This window comes from Micromys minutus, assembly GCF_963924665.1.
Source record: "Micromys minutus genome assembly, chromosome: 1".
Taxonomy (NCBI): Eukaryota; Metazoa; Chordata; class Mammalia; order Rodentia; family Muridae; genus Micromys; species Micromys minutus.
Window position 1 is genome coordinate 254,175,861 of NC_137969.1, and position 26,913 is coordinate 254,202,773.

General features: G+C 55.8%; 1 protein-coding gene across 2 annotated transcripts; it reads left to right on the forward strand.

The window, feature by feature from the left end:
- The first annotated feature begins 598 nt into the window (after positions 1-598).
- On the forward strand, positions 599-24,842 carry CEP170B (centrosomal protein 170B). 2 transcript variants are annotated; one of them, XM_080909600.1, is made up of 19 exons: positions 599-708; positions 2,803-2,934; positions 9,367-9,456; positions 10,196-10,276; positions 10,699-10,755; positions 11,815-11,953; positions 13,724-13,828; positions 13,903-14,376; positions 14,623-15,335; positions 15,622-15,795; positions 16,070-16,160; positions 16,333-18,003; positions 19,260-19,497; positions 21,428-21,587; positions 21,864-22,007; positions 22,143-22,231; positions 22,578-22,671; positions 22,841-22,892; positions 22,987-24,842. In XM_080909600.1, the coding sequence occupies exons 2-19, from the start codon at positions 2,830-2,832 to the stop codon at positions 23,232-23,234; spliced, it is 4,725 nt and encodes a 1,574-aa protein (XP_080765726.1). In that variant the 5' UTR covers positions 599-708; positions 2,803-2,829; the 3' UTR covers positions 23,235-24,842. The 2 variants fall into 2 exon arrangements, with proteins under 2 accessions (XP_080765726.1, XP_080765725.1); XM_080909599.1 differs by lacking the exons at positions 599-708; positions 2,803-2,934; positions 9,367-9,456; positions 10,196-10,276 and having other exon boundaries at positions 10,703-10,755; positions 19,365-19,497.
- Positions 24,843-26,913: the final 2,071 nt, after the last annotated feature.

Here is a 26,913-nt window from a genome sequence, read left to right on the forward strand (position 1 = left end):
TGAGGGAGCGGGAGGAAGAGACCCAGCTGGACGCACAGGCTTCTGGGATCTATCCTACTTCCTTCGCCCTGCACCCCTCCACTGAGCGGAAAGGCCAAAGGTTGGGGCTGGGAGAGCGACTGGAGCCCTGGCTTCTGGAATGTGGTTAAGTGTTAACTATTGGGCTCTGGGACGGGACGCTGGGCAGCGGGTACGCCTTGTCTCTCAACTCTGGGATAACCGGAGCCAGAGAGAAGGTGGTCTGGGTACATAGGGCGGGGAGATGCGCGGCTCCGGGCCCGGCCGGGCCGAGCCGGGGACAAAGGTGATCTCCGGTTCCTGGCTGCCCGATCGGGTGCGCCGGGTCGGGTGGACGGAACGGGAGGGGCTGCGCGCCACCTCTGGGGCGGCGCTGCGGAGTCCAGCTCACCTGCTGCGGCTGGCCCGCCCTAACCTGGTTTCCGGGGGCGGGGCGACACGGGGCGGGGCGACACGGGGGCGGGGCGCGCCGGGGCGGAGCGTGCCGCCGCAGACGTCAGGGGACCCGCCGTGCGAGGCCGCGGTCCGGCGCTCTGCCCGTGGGCTCGGCCGGGGCTGCCGCCAGCGTGCGGGCCGCGCCGGGCATGTCCTAGGCGGCGGCCCCGCCCAGCGCTCGGCCGGGCGGGCGGAGGGCCGGGCTGGGCCGGGCAGCGTCCTGGCGGGCGAGCCGCGGGCCTGGCGGGAGCACAGGTAGGACGCAGGAGGGGCCGCGCCAGCCCTACGCTCACGGCGGTAGGGCACCTGCGTGCCTCGGGGCCAAACCGGAGCGGGCGGGCCTGGACCGAGGCGACGGCGAGTAGGGCGGTGGGCGAGGGCGCCCGGCACACCTGGCCCGGCCAGTGCCCGCGATGCTGCCTGTGTCTGCGCGCGCCCGGGAGGGGCCGCCTGGCACTGGCGACGAGGCCTGGCCCCACGTATGTCTACGCGGCCTGCCGAGCTGGTAGACCTGGGCTCCGGGTCCCCGCCCGGGCAGGGCCAGCGCTGAATCAGGAGACAACGCCGCTCCCTCCCCCTCTGGGCCTGGCGCGCCTGCCTGCCTCCCGGCCTCCTCCCGGGTGCCCGGTCCCCCCTCCTTCTGCGGTCCCTCCCTCCGTCTTCCTTCTCTTCTCTCCTTTCCCTTTAGCCACCACTGTCTCCCTGCTTTCTCTGCCTCCTCTGGGCTTGTCTACGGCCGGGAGGGGACCTCGTTCTCTCTGCTCCTTTCAGCCACTGGGCTGCTCCCTGCCTCCTTTTGCTTTTCAGCATCCGCATCACCACCTCCTCCTTCACCTTCGGGTGGTGGCTCTTCTGCCTGGCGCGGCTGAAGGGGACAAGTTTGGGGTGTTTATTATTCTCCCTCCTAGCAACGATGGCCGGGCTAGCCCAGCCCCAAACCTCCTCTAGCAAGCCCTGGCTCGGAAGCCTTTCCAAGTTGGACCGGCGGTGGCCGTGGTCACCCCATGACCAGGCTCTAGGGTTTGGCCTCCCTCTCCTTTGAGGGTATCCCCGTGCCTGCTGTCCACAAGTGAGATGACGGCAGGTGATGTCAGTGGGAGACATCCAGCCTGGGTGGGGCTGGGAGGCTCAGTGACGCTCTCTGTCTGGAGTCTGGGGGTTTTTCCATAGCCTTAATTATCTTTGCCAGTAGGATTGGATCTTTCTGGGAGTTGGGGCTATGGATACCCAATAGGGTCTGTGTCCTGGAGACTGCAGACGCATTGAAATCTTTCCCCTTTAGTCCTTGCCTCTCAAGCTGGGCCTTAAGGAAAGAGGACCCCAGAGCAGGGTAGGGGTATGTTCCTGACTACCTGGAGCGGTTTTCTATTGAGACAGGTGTCTTTTCTCCATCTTCCTTCCTGATAGAGTGCTGTAGGCCTTCTTAGATGAGCAGACCTTCGTTCCTGCTGCTGCTCACCCTGAAGGGAACTGAGACCTGGGTGAGCAGCCAAGTGCTGAGGTCTTTAGGCTCCTGGGCATCATTGCAGGACAGGGTTTGTGTTCACACTTCCAGAGAGATGACTTGTGTGGCCATTCCTGCGCCAGAGATGACTTTTTGATTGAGCAGTCCCATGGGGACCCAGAGTCTTTCTCCTCTGCCTCTCCTCCAACTTCCAATTCCTGCAGGATGCAGCCCTGCCTTCACCTCTGCCCCTCTGTCCCTCACTGCTGCCTTTCTTGCCTGTGATGAGTCTTCCACTGACTTTTATTTATTCCTTCCATTGCTCAGTCTCCTGACTTTCACTTTCTTGCGCGCGCGTGCGTATGTGTGTGTATGTGTGTGTGTGTGTGTGTGTGTGTGTGTGTGTGTGATATTTTAAAGTATGAGGGTTCAAATCCAGGTTGCACCTTCCTGGCAAGCGCCACACCTTGGGCACTTTAGTTCTTCACAGTATAACTAGATTATGAATCACCAGGACTCAGGAGCTCTGCACTGCCCTCTTGGACAGTTTGTCAGCACAGAGCCACTTGCCCAGGCCCAGGCTTGGGTTCATGCTCTGCTCCTGAAGCTAACTCCTGGGTTTGAACAAGGCTTGGATTTTTATGTTGTCCTGGGTTCTATAGGGATGGAGCCAGACCTGTGCTCCAAAGACTTCTTTCTTGCCCCGGGATTTGCAGAGCAGCCTGCTGGGGGAAGCAGATCCTCTGGTAAGGTTGTATGTCCTGAAGCCGTCCTGAAGCCGTTCAGGAGCCGTGCTAGGTACTACCTGGGAACTGTTTCTCATAGTTCACGTGGACATGTGGGTCTGCACCAGGGGACCAAAGTCCAGGCTGGGGAGCTCCAGTATTGACCCTCTCTCCTCACAGGGCCAGGCAGGCCTCCTCAGTGCCAAGATGAGCGTCACATCTTGGTTCCTGGTGAGCAGCAGCGGCACCCGCCACCGGCTCCCTCGTGAACTCATCTTCGTGGGGCGTGATGAGTGTGAGCTCATGTTGCAGGTGAGTGGGGGCTTCTTACATTTGGGCAGGTGGTTCAAGGACCTCAAAGCCAGGAAGAGACCCTCCTCACCTGGGCCCCAGACCCACAGGTGGACAGGGGTAGGGTGTACGTGGGCCTGAGCTCTTGCTTCTTCATGTCAGACCTGTTTTTGACAAAAAGGTGCCAGGGTTCCAGGAAGGGTGAGGTGTCCTGTGCAGATGGAGCTGAGAAGCATCTTGGACGACTTGGAACATCATTTGTGATCTTATTGCTTTGCCATAGGCTTTGCCTGAGGGCTGTCCTGGAGGTCTTGTTCCCAAAAGTGTCCAGGTGGTGGATAGTGTTGGTGACTCTTTCAGGATGTGCCCTGACAGGTTGGGTCCCCTTTATGGGCTAGAAAGGGTGTGATATGACTGGGCCACCTGGGTTTCAGAGCCTGAGTTGGTTTTTTGGGGGACTCATGTCTCTCGGGCTCAGGGAAAAAAAGAGTGGGGTTGGGACGCTGACCCACAGGGTCCATCTGGCCTTGGGGTACAAGTGAGTCGGGCTCTCTGCAGTCCTGAACCACTTCCCTCAGCCTAGAGCATAGAATCCTAGCCTCTGGGCTCCATTCCCATCATGGGACCCTGAGAAGGACATGAATGTCCTCACCTGGTCCAGCTAAGGGGTCTGCTCAGGCTCAGAGCTGCAGCCCCCAAATGGGCTTTTTTAATCTCCGAGTACAGTATGCATACTCCCAGGGTGTGTAAGGTTCCTGGGACTGGCACAGACAGACGGACAGCAAGTCTTGATGGGCCCGCCCGAGGCTAGCACAACGCAGCGCTTGTCCGCTTTCTGAGAGTTTATACCCATCAAAGGTTATACGCTGGACCTGGTCCCTTATGTTGCAGCAAATATAAAGTCGACCAACAGGTCATATGGAATTTACGTTTAATTCATCTCAGCAGCACTGGCGGGCCATATCGAGGTGCCATTATATTTATCTCATCAGCGGCCTCTCTGGCGTCTCCCGGCAGAGGGCCAGTGGCAAACTTTACCCACACTCCAACCAGCCCGACAAATCCAAAACTCCAGAAACTTGTAATTTAGCAATGGCTTTATCTCAGAATTTCTCCGTAAAGTTTACACTCCATAAAACATCCACACTATAAACTCAGAGCCAAATAATATAATTTGCCCACCTAGACAAGACAAATCATCTTGTACAAATCCATCCCTTATAAAATATTCATAATGACCTGTAGCTGTGCAGAGACACACAGAGAGGGTCATACTCCCCTTCCTCCATCTTGCCTCCTTTCCTGGCTTCTCTCTCCTTTCTAAAACTTTGTTCCCGCCTACCCTTCCTTCTCGTCCAATGACAGGCCTTGTGCCTGCCTTCTTTTAATTTCAACCACAAGATGACATTAAGGGGCGGGCACATGAAGGTCCTTGTGTATGGGATTAGAGGGTGTCTCTTGTTTCTACTGTTGTGATAACAGCCGTGACTGAAAGCAACCTGGTTATGTCGCCTCACTAGTCTGTGGTGAAAGGAAAAACCCGGAAGCAGGAGCGGACTGAAGCAGAGGCTGTGCAGGTGCGCTGCTTGCTGGCTTTCTCCTCATGGCTTGCTCAGCCCGCTTCCCTTACAGCTCAGGAGCACCTATTCAAAGGCGGGATTACCCATGGTGGCCTGGGTCATCCGATATCAATTAGCAATAAAGAAAATGCCCCAGGCTTGTATGCAGGGAATCTGATGGATTCATTTTCCCAGTCCAGACCCATCTTCCCGTTTGACTCTAGCTTGTGCCAAGTTAGCAAAAACTCACCAGGACAGGATCTTTATAAAAGATGTCTGAGGCAGCTTGCCCATTCCTTTTGCCGAGTGGGGATCCAGCCAGAAGGTGCTGCATTTGAAATTGCCTGTCTTTGGCACCTTAATCATCGGTACCCTTCCCTTAGTGCCATGGACAGTCAGTTTCTGTCATTTATAAATTCCATGTCTGAGGTATTTTGTCATAGCACAAGTTAGACTGAGTCTGGTTTTTCTCCAGATGGTGTCTGGAGAACTTCACCTAAACAAAAAGCCAGCTGCTCCTCCTGCTGAGAGACTCCTAGGTTCCCTGCACAGCCCTCTATCCCTCCGTGACTCTGCAGGGGGGCCAAGTCCTGTAAAGGACTGTGAGGGTCATACAGTTTCTGCTGCTCAAAGTGGCCTTTTTATCCTCGTCTGAAGGAGTGCAGAGGCTATGGAAGAATACACAGGAAGCTTACTTATTTATGGGCACTGGTTTCATGAAGCATGCATTAGCTTTGGATGCTTCTTAGTTATTTAAAAGCATAAAGTTTACGGAACAGGTAGGAGTTTCCAGGCTGTGTTCTGAGCCTTGTAGCCCTAGCTAGCTGTGTTGTTCCCTCATGGTGTGGTTCACATGCAGGTATTGCCTTGGCAATGGCTTTGCTATCTTCCCCAGGGCCACCAGGAGGGCTCTATGGGACAGGCAATACATTGGGAGGAGCTGGAGTGAGCCTGGCCCCAGAGCATGCCCTCTCTCACCTGGGCCTGGCCTGGCAGCTCCACTACGTCTCGTTTTCCGGGGTCTTAGTACATAGAGCAGATTTGAGGTCAGGTTTTAGTTTCTGAGCTTGTTGGTGATGGGGCCACAGCAGTTTCTCCATGCTGGGTAGCCCTTGGTCTGGGTGCCACTACATTTCTATCCTGTTTGTTCCCGAGGGATGTAATTTTGAAAGGGGTGTCTGCTTATACATACTACATTATCTGAGGTTTGGCAGGTCATGCAGGAATAGGAGGAGTGCAGAACTCAACCCCATCCTACCCTCCACCCCCACAGCAGGCCTGCCCAGTTGTCCCTTGTTCAGGCTACCCCTTCCTCTCACCCTCTTGGCATCTGCTATCCTGCTTTTCTCTCTGCATCTTCCCCTCTGAGAAGCTCCAAGGCTTGTTCCTGGTACCTCTCTCCTCTCTCTGGTATCTTGGCTGCCTGTGGCCAGAGGATTGACATTTCATTTGTACCTGCTTTGACCCCAGCCTCTGGGCTGTCCCATTGCTGCCCTCGGACCTTTCGAAGTATCCTAGGCTGATAATCATCCTCTGTCCCCTCTCCCGTCATCTCTGCCAGGAGCCAGCATTGCCCCAGTTCCCTTCCTTATACTGGGGACTTCCAGAGTTCTCCAGTCCCACCCTACACCGTCCCTCGCTCACCTATAGCCATCTTCGTACCCTGATTCCTAACTTCTGGTCATGGCTATTGCCACCCCCAGCCAGCTTCTGCTCACCTCAGCTCCCAGCTCCTCCATGGAGGCATGCACCCTTGGCCAGCCTCAGTACATCTTGCTTTAATCCCTGTGTGGGGAGAGATAGGAGGTGTCACTGAGGGTAGATTGGAGGGCCTAGGACCGACCAGACACATCAGCAGTGGCGGGCAGCAGGGAGGGAGGTGCCAACAGGGTTGTGTGGGAAGGACCTCTGTTTAAGGAGTTGGAGGCTCCACTGTGGAGAGGGTTGGCTGTGGGAGGACAGAGGGGCGACGGCTGGAGTCAGGGAGCCTCAGGAGCGTAACAGAGAGGCTGTGGCTTGAATCAAGTGAGACAGAGGGGCCAGAGACATTCTGTGTTCTGGGGCACAGCCATCAACAATAGCCACGTGGCAACAATGGGTGTTCAGGGACTGTGATTTGTTCAGTATTCCCAGAACAGACCTGGCTCAGGGCCAGCCCATGAATGACATGATACGTTATGTAAATATGAGCACATGCATACACATGTGTACATGCATGTGCTGTTAGCTTATAGAGAGCTGGCGTTTGCCTCCGTCTCGTCTGTTCTTTGGCTGTGTGTTACACCCTAACCCAGAAAGCACATCTCGGAGCTGAGGAGAGGCCCTGCTCACATAGCAAGTTCAGCTAGCTGCTGTGGGTGCCTATATCTCTGCTTTGGTTATGTGGGTGATGAGCTGACAGGAAGGCATGCACAGAGCTCTGGGTGTGGTCACTGCCAGGGTCAGCACAGCCAGGACAGGGTGCCAGGCGTGAATTTTAGAAGCCTGTCATTTTAACATTTTAAGTAAGCACAGGTTATTAAAATCTCCTTTACTGTGTCTGGTGCTCTTCCAGCCACTTCACATGACTGTGTGTCCTCTCTGCCTCACAGTGTTCCTTTCCAGTCCCTGGATTTGTCTAGCCCTGAGTGCTGGGCCCAGAGCTCCTGACTGGGCTGGCTTTTTCCTCCTTAGCATGTGGGTGTGGCTGGGTAGACTTTACTGCTGGCCTTTAGGTGTTGGTGACAGGAGATTTCTGGCTGGGGTTGGCAAGGAGGCAGCTTGAGTTCTTCCTCCCCTGTAGTTTGAGAGGGACTTGTCAGGAGACAGTCTGAAGAATGGGTGGGCTTACAAACACACCACGAGTCGGGTGCTCATGGGAACCCTATGTCAAGCCAAAGGTTTTGGAAATAGGTCAGGGTAGGCGTGATACTGTGGGGAGAGGCAGGGTGGGTTCAGGGAGGGAATGGTACTGGGTGGACGGCATCATGAGGGTTGCAACCCAGGCTAGGTAAGGGTGTGGTGTGACTAGAGCCTGTCTGGCCTGGCCGAGAGAAGGAGGTATGGAGAGGCCGCCAGGACCCTGGGGCTCTGGGTATGCAAGCCCAGGGGGCTCAGGACTGGGCAGTGTTGGGATGATAGCAAGACTGCCAGGCCGAGGTGGGGAGAGCATGTTTTGAAACCTGCTGAATATAGAAGCTAGCAGAGAATACCCCTGGGAATGGTCAGGGGCATGCTGAGTAGGCATTCCTGGAAGGACCCTGGAGGGTAGGAATGGCTGAAGTGCCTGAGATGTCCAGGGTGAGCAGAGGAGGTGGCCATCAGGTGCTGGTGTGTGAAGCTTCGGGTCAGACGCTCTCCTGCCTGGAAGGGTCAGCCTGAAGTGCTTCAGGGCTCAATCCAAGCTGCTGTCTCATCTGCCCCAGGACAGCCGAGCCCAGGGCTGTTGCCTCTCTGGCCCCTGGCCCCGAGTCTGAACTTCCCTGAAGCAGGTGTTCTCTCTTGCCCCAAGAGCCCTTGTGTCTGGTAGGGACTGAGATGTTCTGCCTTATGCACAGGGATAGATGAAGGCGAGGATTTGGTGAGCAAGTGAAATGATATCTGAGCTGGCCCTTTGCTGTACCCTCAAGGCCAGAGAAAAGAGGTGTTTGTAGGTACAGCTATAGACAGGAAATTGGGACCAGCCCAAGATGGGCCTTGAGGATGGGGCTCCATGGCAAGATCAAAGACCCACCGTGTCAGAGACCTGTGGCTTTGGGAACAGGCCTGGGGAAACCACAAGGAGACATTTAGCAGGCTGGATTTTAATGTGTTTGTCCCTAGCAGAAATGTGAGCTACACTGGAGGGGGCAGCTGAAGGATGCCCTTCCCCCTGGTCACTGCCACCCTGGACACTGCTCTCCCCATTGTATAACCCTTGTATCCCACTCACTTCTAGAGAGAACCCAGGGTCCTGACAGGGTCCCATCAGAACCTGCCTTCACTACAGCCCATCGTCATGGACTCGAACCTCAGTGTTTGGAAGGCACTGCCTGGCTTATATGCCTCATATGAGCTCAGTGGTTTCCCTCAGTCGGTTGATTCTGTTGTTCTCTCTTAGGCTGAGCTAGGGGCAAAGAGAGGGGCCAGGCAGACACCACTGCTCCCTGCGGTGCCAGTCATGTGTGCCATGGAGAAGGAGGTAGGCAGTAGTCAGCGGTGCTGATGCCGCCTTGCCGACCCGATGACATGGACCCACACTGACAGTGTCTGAGCAGGTAGCACGACCCTGTTTCTGCCTTGTCCTAGGCACAGACTCCAGGGGCTCAGCCATGTGAAGAGCTCCGTGACTTTCTTTGGGAGGGGTCCTGTGCAGGTTGGTGGCCAGGAAAGGTGAAAGCAACTTGGAGTAGCATATATAAGTTGAAAAGAGCCTGTGCTCAGGCATGAGCAGGTGCCAGCTGCCAGGGCAGTGGGAGCTGGACTTGGAACCTGGTGGTAAGTATGTACTGCCAGCTGCATGTGGCCGTCACACAGGTTTATGTGCTTCTGTGGGCTGTGCCAGGGTGCAGCCTTTCCCTCTAGCTCGAGTGGAAGTGGCTGGCCACCTCTGCCTGCCCTTGGGAGGGGACGGCCTGTCTCGGATGACTAGAGGGTTCCCATGCCCTCCCACACTGACCCAGGAGCCGGCACCTGCACTGGAAATAATGCTGGGGAGGGTGCTTGTGGAAAGAGGTGGCAGCATAGGATAGAGTGGCCCTGGTGTCTTGCACAGCCCTTGCTGTAACCGCTGGGTGGCTTTGACTGCACACTGTTGTAGAACAGGGGGCTCAGGAGCTTGGAGTCCCAAGGGTGATGGTATTATGGTAGACACTGGCAACATGGGAGACTCCAGTCTGGGGCTGGGTGCCTGAGGACCACTGTCTGTTCCCTCCAGTCCCGTAGTGTGGACAAGCAGCATGCTGTCATCAACTACGACCAGGACCGTGATGAACACTGGGTGAAGGACTTGGGCAGTCTCAATGGGGTGAGTGTACTGGGAACTTGCTTGGAATCACCCCAGCCATGGTGCCTCCAGGGATCTGTGCAGAGTCCCCGCTGGCCAAAGATGAGGCCTTCTTCAGCTGTAGGGGCCAGATGTCTATTAGGCTAGGGAGACACAATGCTAGGCGATGAGTCCCCCACAGAAGCAATGAGCTGTGGCCACCCCCATCTGGGAAAGGGGGTATGTGTCCTTTTCCTTGGTTCTTTGGGACTACAAAAGGAGGGAAGCCCTGGCTGTATGGGTGAAGAGCTGGATATGGGACAGAAGGACAGGGATGGGCTCTCTGTCCTACCTAGACACGTTTCATTCTTCATCTGTTAGACGTGGTCCATCCCAGGACCCTGTTTCAATGAGAAAACAGGCTCAGACTTGTTCCTGCCTGTGCAGTCCTGAGAAGGTATCCCACAGCTACCCCAGTTTGTCTTGCCTACATAATGTGAGCCTGGCACCAAGACTTGGTGCCACCCTCCACTCCTACCTCCCTGATTCACCCTTCATATGACGCAGTCCTTCCTGCAGGGGCTTTGACGAGTAGGCTTTTCCCTTGCCACCCACTGGACTGTGGAGGACCTCAGAGACATTTGACCCCATCCCAGTCAGGTTTGCCCACCTGGGCCCTGCAGGGTCTGCTACCTGAGAGGTCTGCTCCTGGGACAGTGAGCCAGGAACACAGTAAGGAGAGACCCTGCTTAGGCCTCCTCCTCCTCCCCTGTCTTTTTAGACATTTGTGAATGATGTGCGGATCCCAGACCAGAAGTACATCACACTGAAGCTCAATGATGTCATCCGCTTTGGCTATGATATCCTTCTCTGAGGGACTCCCTACATCAGGACCAAAGCCACAGTTGCTCTGCCTCTTAAATCAGATTAGGGGATTTCTAAATCACTGCGGAGACCCTTGGGCTTAGAGGTTACCTGCGGTTGGGCTCCCTCCGATGGAGGGGCATATCTGCTTCTTGCCTCAGCCTGTCTAGCTGCATGCTCAGCCTGAAGTCACAGAAGGACTGGGGAACGTGGGACCCAGAGTCCTGGCTTGACCTTGCATTCTGAAGCCTGGATGTCCTGTGCTCTTAAGTATGTTGGGGCATGTTTGGTTCTCCCTGAGAAGACCCTCCCACCCAGGAGCCTTTGAGTCTACCCACTCACCATTGATGACTCCAGGGCTGCAGCCACAGGTCCTTCCTGCTCCTCCTGTTCTGTGTTCTCCTTAACTCACAGCCACATTCCAACATGTACGTGCTAGAACGTGTGCAGCACCGTGTTCCTGAGGAGGCGCTCAAGGTCAGTGCTGACGAGGCCCAGGGGCTGAGAAAGGCCCGCGTGGGGACCCCCTGGCTCTGAGGGCTGAGCCCGCTAACCTGACATTCTCTGCTTCTGCTTTGGTGTACCCCCATACAATCCCAAGGCTTCTGAGCCTTTGCTGGCTGCAGGTACCATCAATCAGGCCTGCTTGGCCTGTCTTACTGGACGGCCCGGTCCAGCAGGTGGGAAGTAGTCATTACCTGTAGACTTCTACAGTGACAGATGGTCGGGACAGCTGGGGAGGTGAGGGCTAAGTGGTGGCCCTACTGGAACAGTTGGAACTTTTGAGCCCTACACCTATAGCCTTGGACCTTTCAAGTCAGGTGGTGGGTAGGACAGTCTGTGCACAGCTCAGAAGATGGCCCAAAAGCAGTGGATATGGGTGAGCCACCTCATGGGTGGCTGAGATCCCTTGGGAGTAGGGTACACTACAGTGGGCCAAGCAGGGTGGCAGGCCACACCACACTCTTGGGTCCTGACCCACCCAGGGGAGAATATGGAAGGATTTAATTAGACCACTGAGGGTGGGGCAGGAAGTGGAGAGCAATGGAGACTGCCAGTGTGTCCTCTGGGTTACTGTCTTTGAGACTCCTGAAGACTCATTGGTTGGAGCCTCATCTAGGAACTGAGGATCTTGCAGCAGGCCAGAGTTTTCTTTTCCTACTGTATGGGTCATAGAGGTTTGAGCTCTCATGTGAACCATGGGAGTGATCTGTTCTTACCCAGTTTTTCAAGTGAGTCTGTAAAGTAAGAGGTCATGTAGCTTGGATCCTGAGTGGCTTACCCTCCCTAGGGCCCATTTCAGGTGGGGCCTGGAGCCTGACGATCTCGAGGCTCTGGTCCTTGCCTGCTTCTTCCCCTCCGGAGAAGCAAACACCACTCTGCCTAGCAGTGTGAACGAGAGTATCCTCCACGGGGCCTGGACCCTCAGCTGCCTCCCCAGATAGAGGCTCAGATTTGCTTGTGGAGGAGAGGCAGGGCTGCCTGGAAGGTTTCCGAGGCTGGCACAGCTCCATTGCCTTGTGTGCTTGCCTGCAGCACGAGAAGTACACCAGCCAGCTGCAGGTGAACGTCCAGGTCTCCGCACCCAGGAGGGCTGGTGCGCTGCCAGATCACACTCCCTACTGCGAGTCCTCGCAGCCCAGGCCAGAGAAAGGGGACCGAAGACATGGAGCAGGTAGGCTGTGGGTGTGGGCACCAGGATGGGTTGGGGAAGGGCAACAGTACAGGGACATTCAAGGCCCTTCTGTCTATCCCTGTCTCCCCTGCCCCTCTGTCTACTATCTTCCCACACTGTACCCCATGGGACTGCTCATCCCAGCTTGCACCCCCTGTTCACAGCTCAGCTCAATAGTCAGGGCGCAGGCCTGCTTAACCCTGGGCTTGTCTTGTGCACCTGCACATACTTCCCCAGGCATGCCTACTTCTCTCAGACCCCACGGCCACCAACAGTTGATGGATTATTAGGTGCCAGCTCTTGTGGTCTGCAGAGGCAGGCAGGTCACCGTTGCCTGAAGTCAGGTATCTGTGCCCGATTCTGCAGGTCAAATGGTCCCAGAGGCTGGGGTGGGTAGGTGAGTGTAAGGTTAGGGGGCTGCTGTAGAGGTGGGCAGTGGTATCTGGGTCAGCACAGTGACAGGAGGTGTGGGTCCTGCCTGAGTATGCAGTGGTGGACCGAGCAAGTTCTAGGTGGAAGAAGGTGCTTCCAGGAAACCAAGATCGATGTTCTTCCTACATCAGGAAGGTCACCTTGCTGCCCCATCCTTGGCTAACTCTACTGTGCACTATGGGTCAGCCCATGTGTGCAACATGTGAAATCTTGAACTGCTGGTGTGTGGCTGAGACGCAGGTATACCCTGAACAGTGACCTGTGCTTACCTTTGTGAAGACTGCTGGGGACCAGGAAGGTGTCCAGACAGTCACCTGACCTGATCTGAGCACCTGTCAGTGTCCAGGCTGTGAGTGCACACAGTGACGATGGCCTGGAGCTGTCCCTGAGGTTACAGGTGCAGCCCTACAGAGCACACAGCACATTGGAGGACCTAAGATAGGCTTGGACAGCACTGCCCAGTGGCAGACACATGCTGCTTCAAGAACCGCTGCTTGCAGCTATGGGTAAAGAATGACGTCAGGGCCAACAGAAGGGTGTGGATGGCAGAATAAGACTAGTCCATATGGTCTACCACAGGGGAATGAAACCCATCATTTGTATAAGGAACATACGATAGTTTTGTAAAGAGTGGAGCCCCTCGGGGACAAGGAGACATACGCAAGACTCCCAGGGATGGCATTCATTCAACAGGGACACTTGTTGACTGATAGGTAGCCTTCAGACCTTGCTGCCTGATGGTGTAAGCACCTGGGCCAGTAACCAAGTCTGATGGCCGCTGGACCCAGCAGAGATGGAAAGGTCTTATGGGGAACAAGGCTGTTTGTACCTCATCCCCGACGCCCTACACTGGGGCTCTGGACTCTGCTCTTGCCCAAATCGGAGCTGAAAACTTAGGTTCATAGGAGATGAATGTCAACTAGACATAGATCCTAATATTAGAACAAATGGACCTGTCACATCGGCCACTCAGACTGTGATGGCCCTCAACAGGTCCACCTATTGTGGCAGAGCCATTTGTAGAACCTTAGAAGAGGCCAAACCTTGTTTATGGGCTCTTGTTGCCTCACACACTCTAAGGAAGAGAATGCTGTCCCAGGACTGCATCTCCTGAAACGAGCCTTCCTACATCACCACCGAGATTGGCCTAGGCAGGGTCAGTGGTCATCTGTGCCCACAGATGTGGAGACAGTCCCAGAGTGTTCAGCAACTGGCAGGGCACTTGAATAGCTGCAGGTCCCATGGGGAGGCAAGACCAGGGCCTAGTCCACAGATGGGCCCTGTTCCAGATCTTCACATTGGAGGCCATAGTAACCTAAGTTCTGAACTCTCCTACAGAGGCGGTACCTTACCGCACACCCCTGTATGGGCAACCCTCCTGGTGGGGTGAGGATGACAGTGGGACGCCATCTGAAGACCGGCACCAGCAGGAGTCCTACCCAGGTGAGTCTCAGCACTGGGTTGGAGGGCAGCAGGGTGGCTTCTAAAGGGCTTGGCCTGAGAACCCCTCCCCACAGAGCGTCCCAAGGACCTGGCCCAGCAAGACGGTGAGCCAGACAGCTGCCGTGCTCCAGCCGAACCACCAGACTACTCGTTCAGACGTGAGCCCAGCTACTTTGAGATCCCCACAAAGGAAGCTCCGCAGCCACCACGGCTCCCTGAGGTGCCAACCCAGGAAGTGCCCACAAAAGATCAGGAGGCAGGCATTGGTGGGACGGCTCCTGTGGTGCAGAGCCATGCCTCCTTCACCATTGAGTTTGATGACTGCAGCCCTGGCAAGGTGAAGATCAAAGACCATATCACCAAGTTCTCCCTGCGCCAGCGGCGGCCCCCCAGCAAGGAGACCACACCTGCGGAGATGGTCTCGGCCGAAACCAAGGTGGCAGACTGGCTGGTGCAGAATGACCCAAGCCTTCTGCACCGGGACGGCCCAGGGGATGACCGCCACAGCACCAAAAGCGATCTTCCTGTCCACACTCGAACTCTGAAGGGTAAGTACCATCTGGCACGGGGGCAGATTCTTAAGCTAGCAGGTGGTCTGCCTGTCCCCATACCTACCATGTCAGTGAGGGCTTGGCTGATTTTCACTTTCCTATGAATTGGCCAAGAATCCCTCGCCTGGTCTGGGTGGGGGCAGCATCTAGTGTCTTCTAGTCACCTCTGAGCTCCCAGTGGGCATGGGGTAGTGAGGTCCCCAAGACTGATCACTGTATGCTGACCAACAAGGGTTCTCTCAGGCCACAAGCATGAGGATGGCACACAGAGCGACTCAGAGGACCCCTTGGCCAAGACTGCGTCGGTGTCTGGAGCCCCAGCAGAGGCCGGTGGGGAGCAGGTGCGGCTGCAGAGGCAGATCAAGAGGGACCCTCAGGAGCTGCTGCACAACCAGCAAGCCTTTGTCATTGAGTTCTTTGATGAGGATACACCCCGAAAGAAACGTTCACAGTCCTTTACACACACTCCACCTGCAGACCCCAAGGCTGACAAGCGCCGAGGCACGGGGACTGCTGACCGAGAACGTCCGGGTGTCACCGTCCGTGCCGCAGGCAGCAGCTCAGGACCACAGAGAGCCAGCTCACTCAAGCGAGAGAAGACTGAGGAGCGACTGGGCAACACGTCTCCCATTCCCCGGGCCTCCACCCGCCCCTTCAGCAGTGTGGGGCGCCGCTCCCGCCTCGCTCAAGACTTTATGGCCCAGTGTATGCGGGACAGTTCCCCAGCCACCAGGCCGAGCCCTGAGAAGACGCCTCCAGTGCTGCCTGCCCCTTTAACACCCCGAGGGGCCAGCCCTGTGACCCCCTCAAGTACCCCACCACCTCCCACTGACCCCCAGCTGACCAAGGCACGGAGACAGGAGGAGGATGACAGTCTCAGTGACGCAGGCACCTATACCATTGAGACAGAGGCTCAAGACCAAGAAGTGGAGGAGGCTCGGAAGATGATCGACCAGGTATGGTATATGGTCAGATGGTACCCTTCAGTGGGTTGTGGGGCAGGAAGGGACTCCCGGGTCATTTTGGGGAACCAGATGTTGGCTTCTTGCTGTCAAGTTATGTATCTGGTCCAGCTGGGCAAAAGGACTTGGAGAAGGGAGGCCCCTTCTAGGCTCTGTCTTTTACCTTGTCAGAATGGATCCTATTTCCTCTGCACCATGCTCAGCTGAACAGTCGGGCTCACATCTATGTGAGGATGGAGATATGGCACCTCTGACACTTGGCACTCTCTTCTTTTGGCAGGTTTTTGGGGTGCTTGAATCCCCTGAACTCTCCCGGGTATCCTCAGCTACCTTCCGCCCTGTCATCAGAGGTGACAAAGATGAGACCAGTGATGGGGGCATGGCCCAGCGGATGGCTCTGCTGCAAGAGTTTGCTTCCCGCACACCAGGCATGGCTCCCCAGATAGAGCAACAGGTATGGGGCTGGTCAGCCACCCCAGGAAGAGTCAGGGTAGAAAAGGGCCATCGTGCTGATCTGGGACTGAGTCCTGATATGGTGATGGAACTGACATGATGGTGACGTTGGAATCACATGGGCCTAGGGAAGACGGCAGGGTTCTCCTGACTGCTTTGCAGAGGGTATTGTCTATGACAGCTACGGCATGAATGCGTCTCTTCTATCCCCTGGCTTCTGTTCTGAGCTTGTGTCTCTCAGGCTGGGATCTATTTTCTTGCCCTTTTCTTTGCAGAGCCTCTTGGTCCCAGGTTCCCCTGGAGGTCAGAAGTGGGTTTCCCGATGGGCTAGCCTGGCTGACAGCTACTCAGACGCTGGCTCGGCAGGTATGTAAACCCAGAGTTGCTGTTAGGGTTGGGGGCTATGCCGAGGTGGCCTCGGGTCCTCACCATAGACGTGGTTTGTCTCAGCCTGGGCCTGGGAGAGGCTTGGGGCTCTGTGAATGTAGGGCCTGCAGGTCTGTAACTACTCTAACCGCATTGGCCTTGTGATTTGCAGAGGATGGTCCTGGTCGTAGAGCCGGGGAGCCTGAGGGGCCCTTGCCTGTGCGAACGCGGCGTCTGCTCCCTCAGCTGCCCAGTGATAGGGCTGACAGCCCTGCCGGCCTTGAAGCTGCCAGGCGGAATGGCCCAGGGCCACCAGAGCTGGGCAGTGAGCCAGCAAACTGCCTCATAGGCCAGGAAGACCTGGACCCTGATAGTCTCAGTGACGCCAGTGGGTCAGACGGTGGCCGAGGCCCAGAACCAGGCACAGAGCGGCAGGAGGAGCTAGCATGGGTCAGGGGTCGGCGCTCACCAAGGGCCCCTGGGGAGCTAGCCCCCACGTCTTTCTTCATCGGTGATCAGAATGGGGAGGCCACCTTCCCCAAGAAATCATTTGTGGCTCCTGGGGATGTAGATGGCCCAGGACGGGTAGTCCAGACCAGCCCTTCAGCGAGGGACGGCCTTTACGTCAGTCCTAACGGGAGGATGGTGATCCAGTTGCGCAGTGGTCGGTCCCCAGAGCCTGACCCGGCCCCACCCAAGGAGACTCTGACCTTTGCCAGGCAAGAGAGTTTCACTAAGGAGCCAACCAGTGGGCCCCCAGCACCTGGCAAGCTCCCCCACATTTCTAGCCACCCTCTCCTACAAGACTTGGCTGCAGCCCGCGCCTCACGCATGGACTTCCACACTCAGGACACCCACCTCATCTTGAAGGAGACTGAGACAGCCCTGGCAGCCCTGGAGGCCAGGCTCCGCTCCAAGTCTGCAGATGAGTGTGAGGGGGGCAGCACCCCTAGGCCTCCAGAGGACTCCCTGTCTGGGGATTCAGATGTGGACACAGCCAGTACCATTAGCTTGCTCAGTGGTAAAAATGGACCCAGCCCAACAACCCCCCAGACTCCGGGGCCACAGAAGGAGAGCCTGCTGTCTCCTCCAGCAGTGCCAGACCCAGGGGGTGCTATCTCAGGCAGCACCCGAGAGCGGCTATCTGAGAGACATCATCGCCCACCACCTGCAGATGCGGGCCATGGAGAGCCATCAAGGCGCCTGGCTATGCGGCGAGGCCATGGGTCTCGAGGGTCCCTGGACTGGCCCGAAGAAGACCGAGGCTCTGGCCTTGCCCACCTGCCCAATTCTAACCATGAGACCCCTGAGGCTACTGTGACAGGTCGGCAAGGGCCTCGCCGGAAACCAGTGGCTCCCCCACCATCCCCGGCTGCCCGGGAGGAACAAAGCCGCAGCTCCAGCACTGCTCAGAAGGTGCAGCAGGCACTGACCCGCTCCAACAGCCTGTCCACCCCAAGGCCCACTAGGGCCTCCAGACTCCGGCGGGCCCGTTTGGGAGATGCCTCAGACACTGAGGCTGTGGATAGCGAACGAGGAACCACGGCCAACCCTGAACCAGCAAACCGTGCCGCCCCTGAGCAGGCTAAGAAACTGACACGCTTGGACATCCTGGCCATGCCCCGGAAGCGGGCAGGCTCCTTCACAGGACCCAGTGATTCTGAGGCCGCCCCTGCCCGTACTGGCTTCTCTGGTCGCAGTGCTGAGCTCTATAGCACCAGCCGTAAGCCCACGATAGCGGAGGCCCGAGCTGCTGCCAAGAAGGCTGCTGCTACTGCCACCAACATGGGCCCCCGCCAGCCCTTCAGCCGGGCTCGCCCTGGGAGTGCCAGATACTCTTCCAGTGAGTGTGGGGTAATGGGTAGTGGGCTGGTGGGTAGGCAGGAGGGCTAGCAGCTGGTGAGCCCCTGGGTAGATGGTGTTGGAGACCCTCATATCCAATGTACTGGCCAGAGGTGCCCATGGCACCTATGTGGCAAAAGACCCTCCTGTTGCCCCAGGGGCTTCAGTGCCTGGGCCTTCAGGTTGGCTGTCATTCTTGGTTTACACAGGCTAGCACTTCTGATGACTGTAGGGCCCGAGCTGCCTAGCTGAGGCCTGAGGAGGGCTCTTCCAAAGCTCTCTGGTCCCTGCCCCCTGTGCTGAAGCCCCAGTGAAGGGCGTCCATTTAATGAGAACCCTTCTGACACCCCTGAATGGCCACAGAGCCCCTGGCCTGAGAGGGCTGTGTCAGCCCACATGGACAGTGGCTTCTGAGTTATGTGTGTACAATAAGAAGGGACACATTATTTCAGCTGTCAGAGGTGGCTCCGTTTCTGGAGTGGCTGGTGACCTGTCCATCTAGCTCCTGTCCCACCCCAACAAGGAGCTGTGTTGTGCCAGAGGATTGAGTGGATTGGTTTGAGCCAAGGTGCCACAGCCGCAGCCCCACCCCTTGGCCTTGCTGTCCCTGGCTGACCCCACTTACCCCATCCACTTCCCAGCATTTTCACATAGAGCTCCTGCCTGCCGGGACCACTGGATGGGGATGTCTGCTTGGCAGACACAGCTTGTCCCTGACCTGCCAGCACTGCTTAGCATGCAGGCCCCATCCAGCTTCATCCAAAGTGTGTTTGCTATCAATGCTGGTTGAGCTCAAAACAGCTCTGAGCCAAGGAATCTAAGATCTTACACAGGCAGCCATACCTGAGGATGTAGGTCTGATGAACCTGTGTGAACCTGGCTTCGGCTGGCAGTGGTCTGACCTCACCTGTGTGAGCCACTTTTATGGTGCCATAGCTGGTCCCTGTGAATGGCCTATCTCATCTGCCCAGCATCCTTTCCTGGTGCCCAGGGAGATGCTCTCATTTCATCGGGCACAGCCTGCTACTACGCTGACCCCTCCCTGCCCTCTAGATGCTGCCCTGACCCCAGGGGTGCCCAATCCCTGGCCCTGCATGTCCTTTGGGCTGGGGGTGCTTCTGCTAGGGGCTTCTGGGGACAGCTGTGATGCGCCTGTCCTACAGCACAGGGCTCTCATCCTGAGGGACCCTGAGGCTTCTGAGGCACTGAGTGTTCTCTGTTCTATTCTTGCTTCTGAATCCAAACCATTCACTCAAGACACGCGGCGTCGGCAGCAGGGTTCGGATTACACGTCCACCTCCGAGGAGGAGTATGGGTCCCACCACAGCTCCCCTAAACACACACGCTCCCATGCCTCAACAGCCACACAGACCCCAAGGGGCAGCAGCTCTGTCCGGGCTCGCTCCCAGGGCCCCCGAGACACGGACGATGATGAGGAAGAGCCTGACCCCTACGGCTTCATCGTGCAGACGGCAGAGATTGCAGAGATTGCTAGGTGAGTGACCAGTCAGGGCCAGGCCAGAGGTCCCTAGCAGGGGCTGGGCTGGGCTCCTGACCCTGAATGGATGTAGAGATTATTTGGTGTGTGGTGGTTATATGAGTGGGTAGATGGATGAGGCCAGACGTGGCATGTCTTTAATCCCAGCACTTGGGAGGGAGAGGCAGGCAGATCTCTGAGTTTTGAGGGCAGCCTGGTCTGCAAGTTGAGTTAGTTCTGGAACTGCCAGGGCTACGCAGAGGAACCCTGTCTCAAAATCAACAACAGCAACAACAAAGAAGGTGTATAAATGAATGAATGTGTGTGGATGCAGGGGTTAGTCACTACATGATGGCCCAGTTAATAAATAGATATTTGGATGGGTGAATGGATGAGTGGATGTCTGTCTAGAAGGGGGAGGGAAAACTTATCTAAGGTAATTGCTGGGTGTGGTGGTGCATGCTTTTAATCTGTGTACTTCGGAGGCAGAGGCTGGTGTGTCTCTGTGAGTTAGAGGTTCAAGGAAACTTTGGGTTCAAGGAGCTCGTGTGACCAGTTTATTCTAAATAAACTTCCTCACAGGGCATTCTCTGGGTTGTGTTCTGGGAAAGGGTGTGTGGAGATGGATCTAGCTGAGCTGTGGCCAGTGTCCTGGTGGCCAGGTACTAAAAGGCTTCCAGAGGACCCCTAGAAAGGAACTATGTGGATCACAGGAATTTTGCTGAGGATGCTGATCTTGAGAGCTCTCAAGACACTGAGAAGGTGACCAGAGGCAGATGACCCTCAAGAGAGTGGCCCATGTGGAGATGGGGTAGAGTTACTGTAATCTCACAGGCAGAAATCGAGGCCGTGGTAGAATAAAGTCATGCAGGGGACAGGGAGAAAGATGGGTTGAAAAGAGGGGACTCCTAAGAGGCAGGTGTGGGATACAGGAGGATGTACGGCCCTTGGGTGAGACCCAAAAGGATAATGGCTCCCCAGGTCTCAGCTTAGTATAAGAAGGAATAAGAAAAGTGTGGCCTGTGCGTGTTGCTCAAGCTCTGGTGTGCCTGCCTGGCCCAGGGGCCCCAAGAGAGGCAGCATAGGTAGGTTTGGTGTCACCTACTGTCAGGGGGACCTGCTTCTGTGCTCCGTTGATGTCAGAACCATGAGACCAGCAGGTGAGAGTCCTGGGTTGCTCAGTTGGGGAACCATAAGGAAGCTTTTGGAGAAGGGCAAGCGTGACAGTAGCCCAGGATGTAGCTCCTAGGTAGACTCAAGAGGACAGTCACAGGGTACCCCAGGAGCTGAGGGCTTAAGTGTGTGGATCATGGTGGTGATGAGCCTGAAGAACCTTTAAGGCAAGAGATAGGATGTGGGCTCTTCAGGGACCTCCCTAAAGAGGGGCTGGCCAAGTTAAACTGGGGCCCTCAAAGCAGCTTAGGAAACTGCTGCTGCTTCCTTTGTCCTCTGTCACCTGGTACGTCATAGACAAGCCCGGAACTCTTGTCAGATGTGTGTTTACCTATGGTGTGACCAGAACTTAGCTCTCAGCCACACTGAAAGAGCCACAAGGTCCCTCTGCCTAACTCTGACCTTTGGAGTTAGGAGTCCCCCATGCTAGTTATGAGTCTCCATTCACACCTCCCTTGCCTCAGTTTCCCTGATCACCAAGGTGGTACCCATTCTGTCAGGGCGTGATGGCCGGTGGTATGCAGGAAGAGGAGAAAGTCTGGGGTTTCTACTCTTGGGTCAGACCCTTCCCCGTATACCCTGGACCCAGCTCTGGCAGATCAAGTACCTCAGAGCAAGGCCTTTACCCAGCACAGCCTCAGGCAGTGGAGCTGGACCTCACTGCTCTATGTCTGTGTGCACAGGATGCTTGTGGGTCCTCACCACCCTCTTGTGTGTGCTGGAGCTCTCCCAGTAGGGACCTCTTCCAGAACTTGTTTTTTCCTGTTGGCTTCAGGCTAAGCCAGACACTAGTGAAGGATGTGGCCATCTTGGCCAGGGAGATCCATGATGTGGCTGGAGATGGGGACTCACTGGGCTCCCCAGGACCCACGCGCAGCCCGTCTCTCGGGAATATGCCCAACACCCCTGCCTCAACCATCTCAGCCCGGGAAGAGGTGAGTTCCAGGCCTCTCAAGTACAGATGCTCACACTTGGGTCGCGGTCCCGCCTTCTTCTTGGTTTGAGGGTTATAGTAAAATCCTTACTGAGTCCCTGAGAGCTTGTGCTGTGGAAACGGTCTCCTTCCAAGGGAGTGGGCGTTGGGAGGGATCTTGAGCAGATGGGCCCAGACCTGTTTTATCCTGTTTTATTACTTGTCTGTTTGAAGTGGTGGAGGGGCTCACTCCACCCCCTAGTGGTTCTTCTGCATCAGTGGACCTTGTTCTCTGCAGCTGGTGCAGCGCATTCCGGAGGCCAGCCTCAACTTCCAAAAAGTGCCACCTGGCTCCATGAACTCTCACAACTTAGACCAGAACATGAATGACAGCCGCGAGGATGCTCTGGCCAACAAGACAAGGCCTCGGAACCGTGAGGAGGCACGGTGCCCCTCCAGCATTGTGTAGCAGCGGGTTGGGGCCTGTCTTAGCTAGTGTCTGGAATGTGAGATGGAAGCCAGCTAGTTGGGTGGGGAGAGGAGGGCCCCTGTCATGCTAATGCTCAGGTCCTTCCAGGTGATCTTTGATAATCTGATGCTAAACCCGGTGTCCCAGCTGTCACATGCCATTCGTGAAAACACAGAGCATCTTGCTGAGAAGATGAAGTAAGTGGGTAGTCCCTGGGTGCAGTGCCAACTGGTCCTGTGTGCTGTGTCTAGCAGTGTGTCTTAGAGTGTGCAGCCTGATAGGTCATGTGTAGGTGACCAGGACTTGCGTACCTGCGCTGCTCCCTAGGCTGGGGGCCCCCTTGCTTCCTCTCTCTATCCTTCATCTCCATCCCTGTCCCCTGTCTGAGTTGTTCCCACCCGAACATCAGCTCCTGCTCTGGGCTTCAGTTTCCCTCCTGATTTTGGCAAGAGATGGTGTCAGCTTTACTGTGGCAAGAGAAATATTGGGGAAGCAGCTGTTCTGTGTTCTCTGTCACTATCCTTGTCCCTGTTCCTCTCCCAGGATCCTCTTCCAGAATACAGGCCGGGCGTGGGAAGACTTAGAGGCCAGAATCAACGCTGAGAATGAAGTGCCCATCCTGAAGACATCCAACAAGGTGAGAGACAGAGACCCCGTCCTCAGGTCTGGCCCCATTCTTAGACCCGGCTCCCAGCCAGTGGGCTCTGTTGAACTGGTCTGAGGCACAACCTGAATCCAAGTCCAGCAGGAGGACCGGGGGCCCTGCATGTTCCTACTATAGCCTTCCTCCTCTCTGTCCTTCTCAGGAAATCAGCTCCATCCTAAAGGAACTTCGCCGTGTACAGAAGCAGTTAGAAGGTAGGTGTGGCCCAGACCTAGGGCAGGCAAGGGTAGCCTCCAAGATTTATAGCCAGATTCTTGGTTGGTCTGATTCCTTGGCCTCTTCCTCCAGTCATCAATGCCATTGTGGACCCCAGCATGAACCTTGACCTACTGATGGGAAACAGGGCTTCTTCAGGGTCCATTCAGCCAGGACTTGGGAAAGGCCGGCCAGCAGCTCAGAGCTCAGCCTCACCTGCCTCCGTGGATACCTTGCTGCCAGCCCTGCCTCTCAGGAGCTTCCCACAACGGGCAAACTGCGGGTCCCCCGGCCTCCCGGAGCCTGCCTTTCTTCCAGATGCTGAGAGGTTTCTGATCTAAGCTGTGAGGCAGGCAAGGCCGGCCTTCTTATGCGCGTGCGTCCTGTGTATCCATCCCATGGCCCACCTGCCTGGCTGCAGGCGGTTCTCTGTGAAAACCCCACATGTGCCATAACCCCATGGACGGGTGCCTCCCATTCCCAGGCCCCCTTTCTCAGCTAGCACCCAGACCACTTCATCCAGCTCATGGCTACCCACCTCCACAGGCCTCCTAGCTTAGCCCCTGGGGTGCCCACTGCCAAGGGCCAGCCCATGAGGTCCCATACTCACCTGTCAATCACTGTTGTTTTTGTCAGTAGCTTTAAAGGAAAGAGTACAGTGTTCCCTTGCAGGAACTCCTAGGCCCGGCTTAGGTGCAGCTCCAGCCTGGGAGGCCCTGTCGCATCCCTTTGTCTGGTTTGAGGCCAGACAGAGAAAGGAGCTGGACCCTGGGACCAGTCAGTGCCAAACACAGAAGGTGGATGAGCTTGGCGTATCCCCAGACTGTCCAGGAAGGAGGCCACTTGTTCTGTGGCTCCCACTGAGTCCATGGCTGGAGCTGCTACAGAGTCCATCAACCTGGGCAGATGAGTGGCTCACAGAGGGATTCGGGGAGGAACCCCACGGCTCTAAGCCCTTGGTGCCAACACAGCTGCCAAACCCAGAGTTTGGGTACCGTCCCAGCAAGCTCTCCTGAGTGGATTCATCCCAACTAGGGACCCTGGGCTTCTTTACAGTGGGACTGGGTGTAACTGGGTGGGCCAGCAACCCTGTTGGTTGTGGCCAATGCTTTACCAGAGTGGCAGAAAAAGAGATTTAGAAGCTCCTGGCTTTGTGATCTAAAGCACGTACCTGCCCTGCTGTCCCAGATGTGGGCAGGAAGTGGTAGCTGCATCAGGCTCCTGTGGCCTGATCCATTATGGAGGCCTGGCAGGGACAGGCCCACGCTGGTTATGCTTTCTCAGGATTTGTTCAGCTGGGCCTGCCGGGCGAGCAGAGCGTGGCTGCCCTGCTGCTGCCTCTGCTGTGTTTCTGGAGGCACTAAGCCAAAGAGCCCGGTGGCTGGAATGGGATGGGGAGCCCCTTATTGACCAGGCTGGCGTGGGTGTGCTCTGTGACCTGTGATGTTTGTGTGGGTGTTGTTCCTGAACAGCACCTATCTGTTGGGGAGAGGTAGCTGCGGCGGGGGACCCAGAGCCCTCAGGGGTAGCATGGGTCTCCCTGTTTACACTCAGCTGATAAGAGTCATGCACGGGTCATGCCTCTGCCCAGCCCACCTGATGTTTACGTGTGTGTGTGTGTGTGTGTGTGTGTGTGTGTGTGTAGAGCCTGCTATCTGTCTGGAGGAGGTGCCAGCCCAGCCTGTTGGCTGCTCCCCCCGCATGTCCCACACAGTGCCCACAGCCTGCTCCCCATAAGTAAACGGCTGTCCTGCAGAGTCCACGCCCCTCCATCATCACTAATTTTTTAAATGCACACATTGGTGTCCCTCTCCATTCAGTCCCTGTGTCACTTCAGCCTTCGACCGGCATGGGCTCTGTGTCTGCCTGGCGTCTGAAGGGACCTCCATACATTGTTCTCAGGCGGTCTTGTGGATGTCTTTCAGAGAATGGTTATTTTATATGATTTGTCATGGAATTTGTTCTAATAAATCATTCCTCCACGTGGCAGCACACTAGTGTCTGCCGCCTTGGCCTCTTCTCTGGGGATGGCATTGGGTGAATGTCTCCTTGACACAAGGAGTCTCTGTGGGTTCAAGACACTAAAGGCAGCAGGTGTGGGTGGCATATGCCTTTGATCCAAGAACTTGGGAGGCAGGGATCTCTGCATTCGAGGTCAGCCAGGGCTACATGACAGTATTAAAAAAAAAAAAAAAGAATTTGGATGTTGCCACCAGGTGGCACTCAAAGCAAGGAAGCAGTAAGCAGACGTTTGCTTTTGTTTAAAGGATGTATTAGTGGTCACATGCACTCCATGCATGCTAGTGCCAGTGGAGAGAAGAGGCCATTGGATCATCTGGAACTGGAGTTACAGATGTTTATTATCCACCACGTGGGCTCTGCAAACCAAATCTGGTCGTCTGCAAGAGCAGCCAGTGCTCTAACCATTGAGCCGCCCCCCCACCCCAGTTCCTCACTTTGTTACAGATCAGAAAGCAGAGAGCAGAGCAGAAGCAGGGCTGAGGCCCCTGCTGTTCCTGTTCTGCTACCAAGCCCCACCTCCTGAGCTTCCACAGTCTTACCTCCTGGTATCCCAGGAGGTAAATGCTGAGCCTGTGAGAGAACATTCCAGATACAAGCCATAACAAGGAGTCATGGGGAGGCAGGATAAAGAAAGAATGCTCTCACCTTCAACTGGGAAAAGATGCACAAAACAGCAGCTTTCCAGTATGAGGCAACATGTGAAGGACTGTGACCCCGGTGAGGGGACACGAGCTGACAGCTGCCCTCTGCCGCATGAGAGCACAGTTACTCCAGAGACAGACTGCAGTAGGAACGCCAAAGCAGCGAGGATTTGCAGAACCAAGCAGGGAGGAGCGTGGGAGAGCACAGGCCCCAGACTGCACAGACTGGCCATGACTTGTGGGAGAAACTGCAGGAGGCTAGGGAAGCAACCGCTGAGCAGGACGGAGGCTGCAGATCCCCGAGACTGCTCCAGGCCTGGGACTGTGTCATCACTGTAGAGAAGAGAGAGCTCGTGACACAGGACGTGGGCCTTGGTGTAGGGATGTAATCTTGTGTACTGTGTGAAAGCATCACCTGCCAGTAAAAAGCCTATTAGCAAAAGTGGGGAGGGAAAGTGGGAATAGACTGAGAGGATCTGCCTTGAGGCTGTCATGAGCCATAGGACACACAGACAGATGGAGGAGCCAAGGCAAGATTCAGATACAAGTAAAGAACCGTGTGTCTTGGCAGTAGGCTGCCACAGAGGGTTAGGATAAATCTCTGCCTAGCTTGGTGCCTGCATCTTGTTAATAAAAATACCAGGTCTCTGTCCAGGACAGGTATAGAAATGCCCTGTTGTTACTTAGGAGCAAAGAGACATAGAAAACCCTCTAAAGAATTACTTTGTGGGGGTGGAGAGATGGTTCAGTGGTTAAGAGCTCTGGCTGCTCTTCGAGAGATTCAGAGTTCAAATCCCAGCAACCATATTGGCTCACAACCATCTGTAATAAGATCTAATGCCCTCTTCTGGTGTCTGAAGACAGCTACAGTGTACTTATATAAATAAATATATAAAAAACGAACCAAAAAACCTCTTAAAAAATAATTTGTATTTGGTGACCAACATGGGGCTAATCTAAGCTTAGAGCCTAAGAACAGGTTGGAGGATGGTTCCCTAGCCAGGGACTGGGAAACCATAGAGAGGCAGGGCTGGAGTGCCAGACCTGACCTTGACGTGGGGGAGGCTGTGCTGCCTGTAGCTGGGATACACAGAGCTAGGACACAGAGTAGCTGGATTTAGCCTACAGAAAGAGGTCACAGGCCACAGGGGAGGGGTTGGTAAGACACAGCTCCTAGCTGGTACCTGTCAACGCTACAGAGAGAAGGCAGAAACGCCTCTTCTGTGTGAACGGAAGGGGAAGAGGGAGAGGCCTGCACAGCACCAGCTCTGGCCGATACAGACAGAAGAAATCGGGCACAGATGAACTGATCAGGTAAAAAAAAAGTTTGAAATTGTGTTGAAATGCTAAAGAGGGT

What these genes read in the sequence shown, in the direction of transcription:
- CEP170B (XM_080909600.1), top strand. Translation starts at nt 2,830, where the DNA reads ATGAGCGTCACATCTTGGTTCCTGGTGAGCAGCAGCGGCACCCGCCAC. An exon ending in CTCGGAAGATGATCGACCAG is followed by an intron (nt 15,336 to 15,621) that starts GTATGGTATATG and finishes TTCTTTTGGCAG; the next exon opens with GTTTTTGGGGTGCTTGAATC. An exon ending in GAGATTGCAGAGATTGCTAG is followed by an intron (nt 19,498 to 21,427) that starts GTGAGTGACCAG and finishes TGTTGGCTTCAG; the next exon opens with GCTAAGCCAGACACTAGTGA.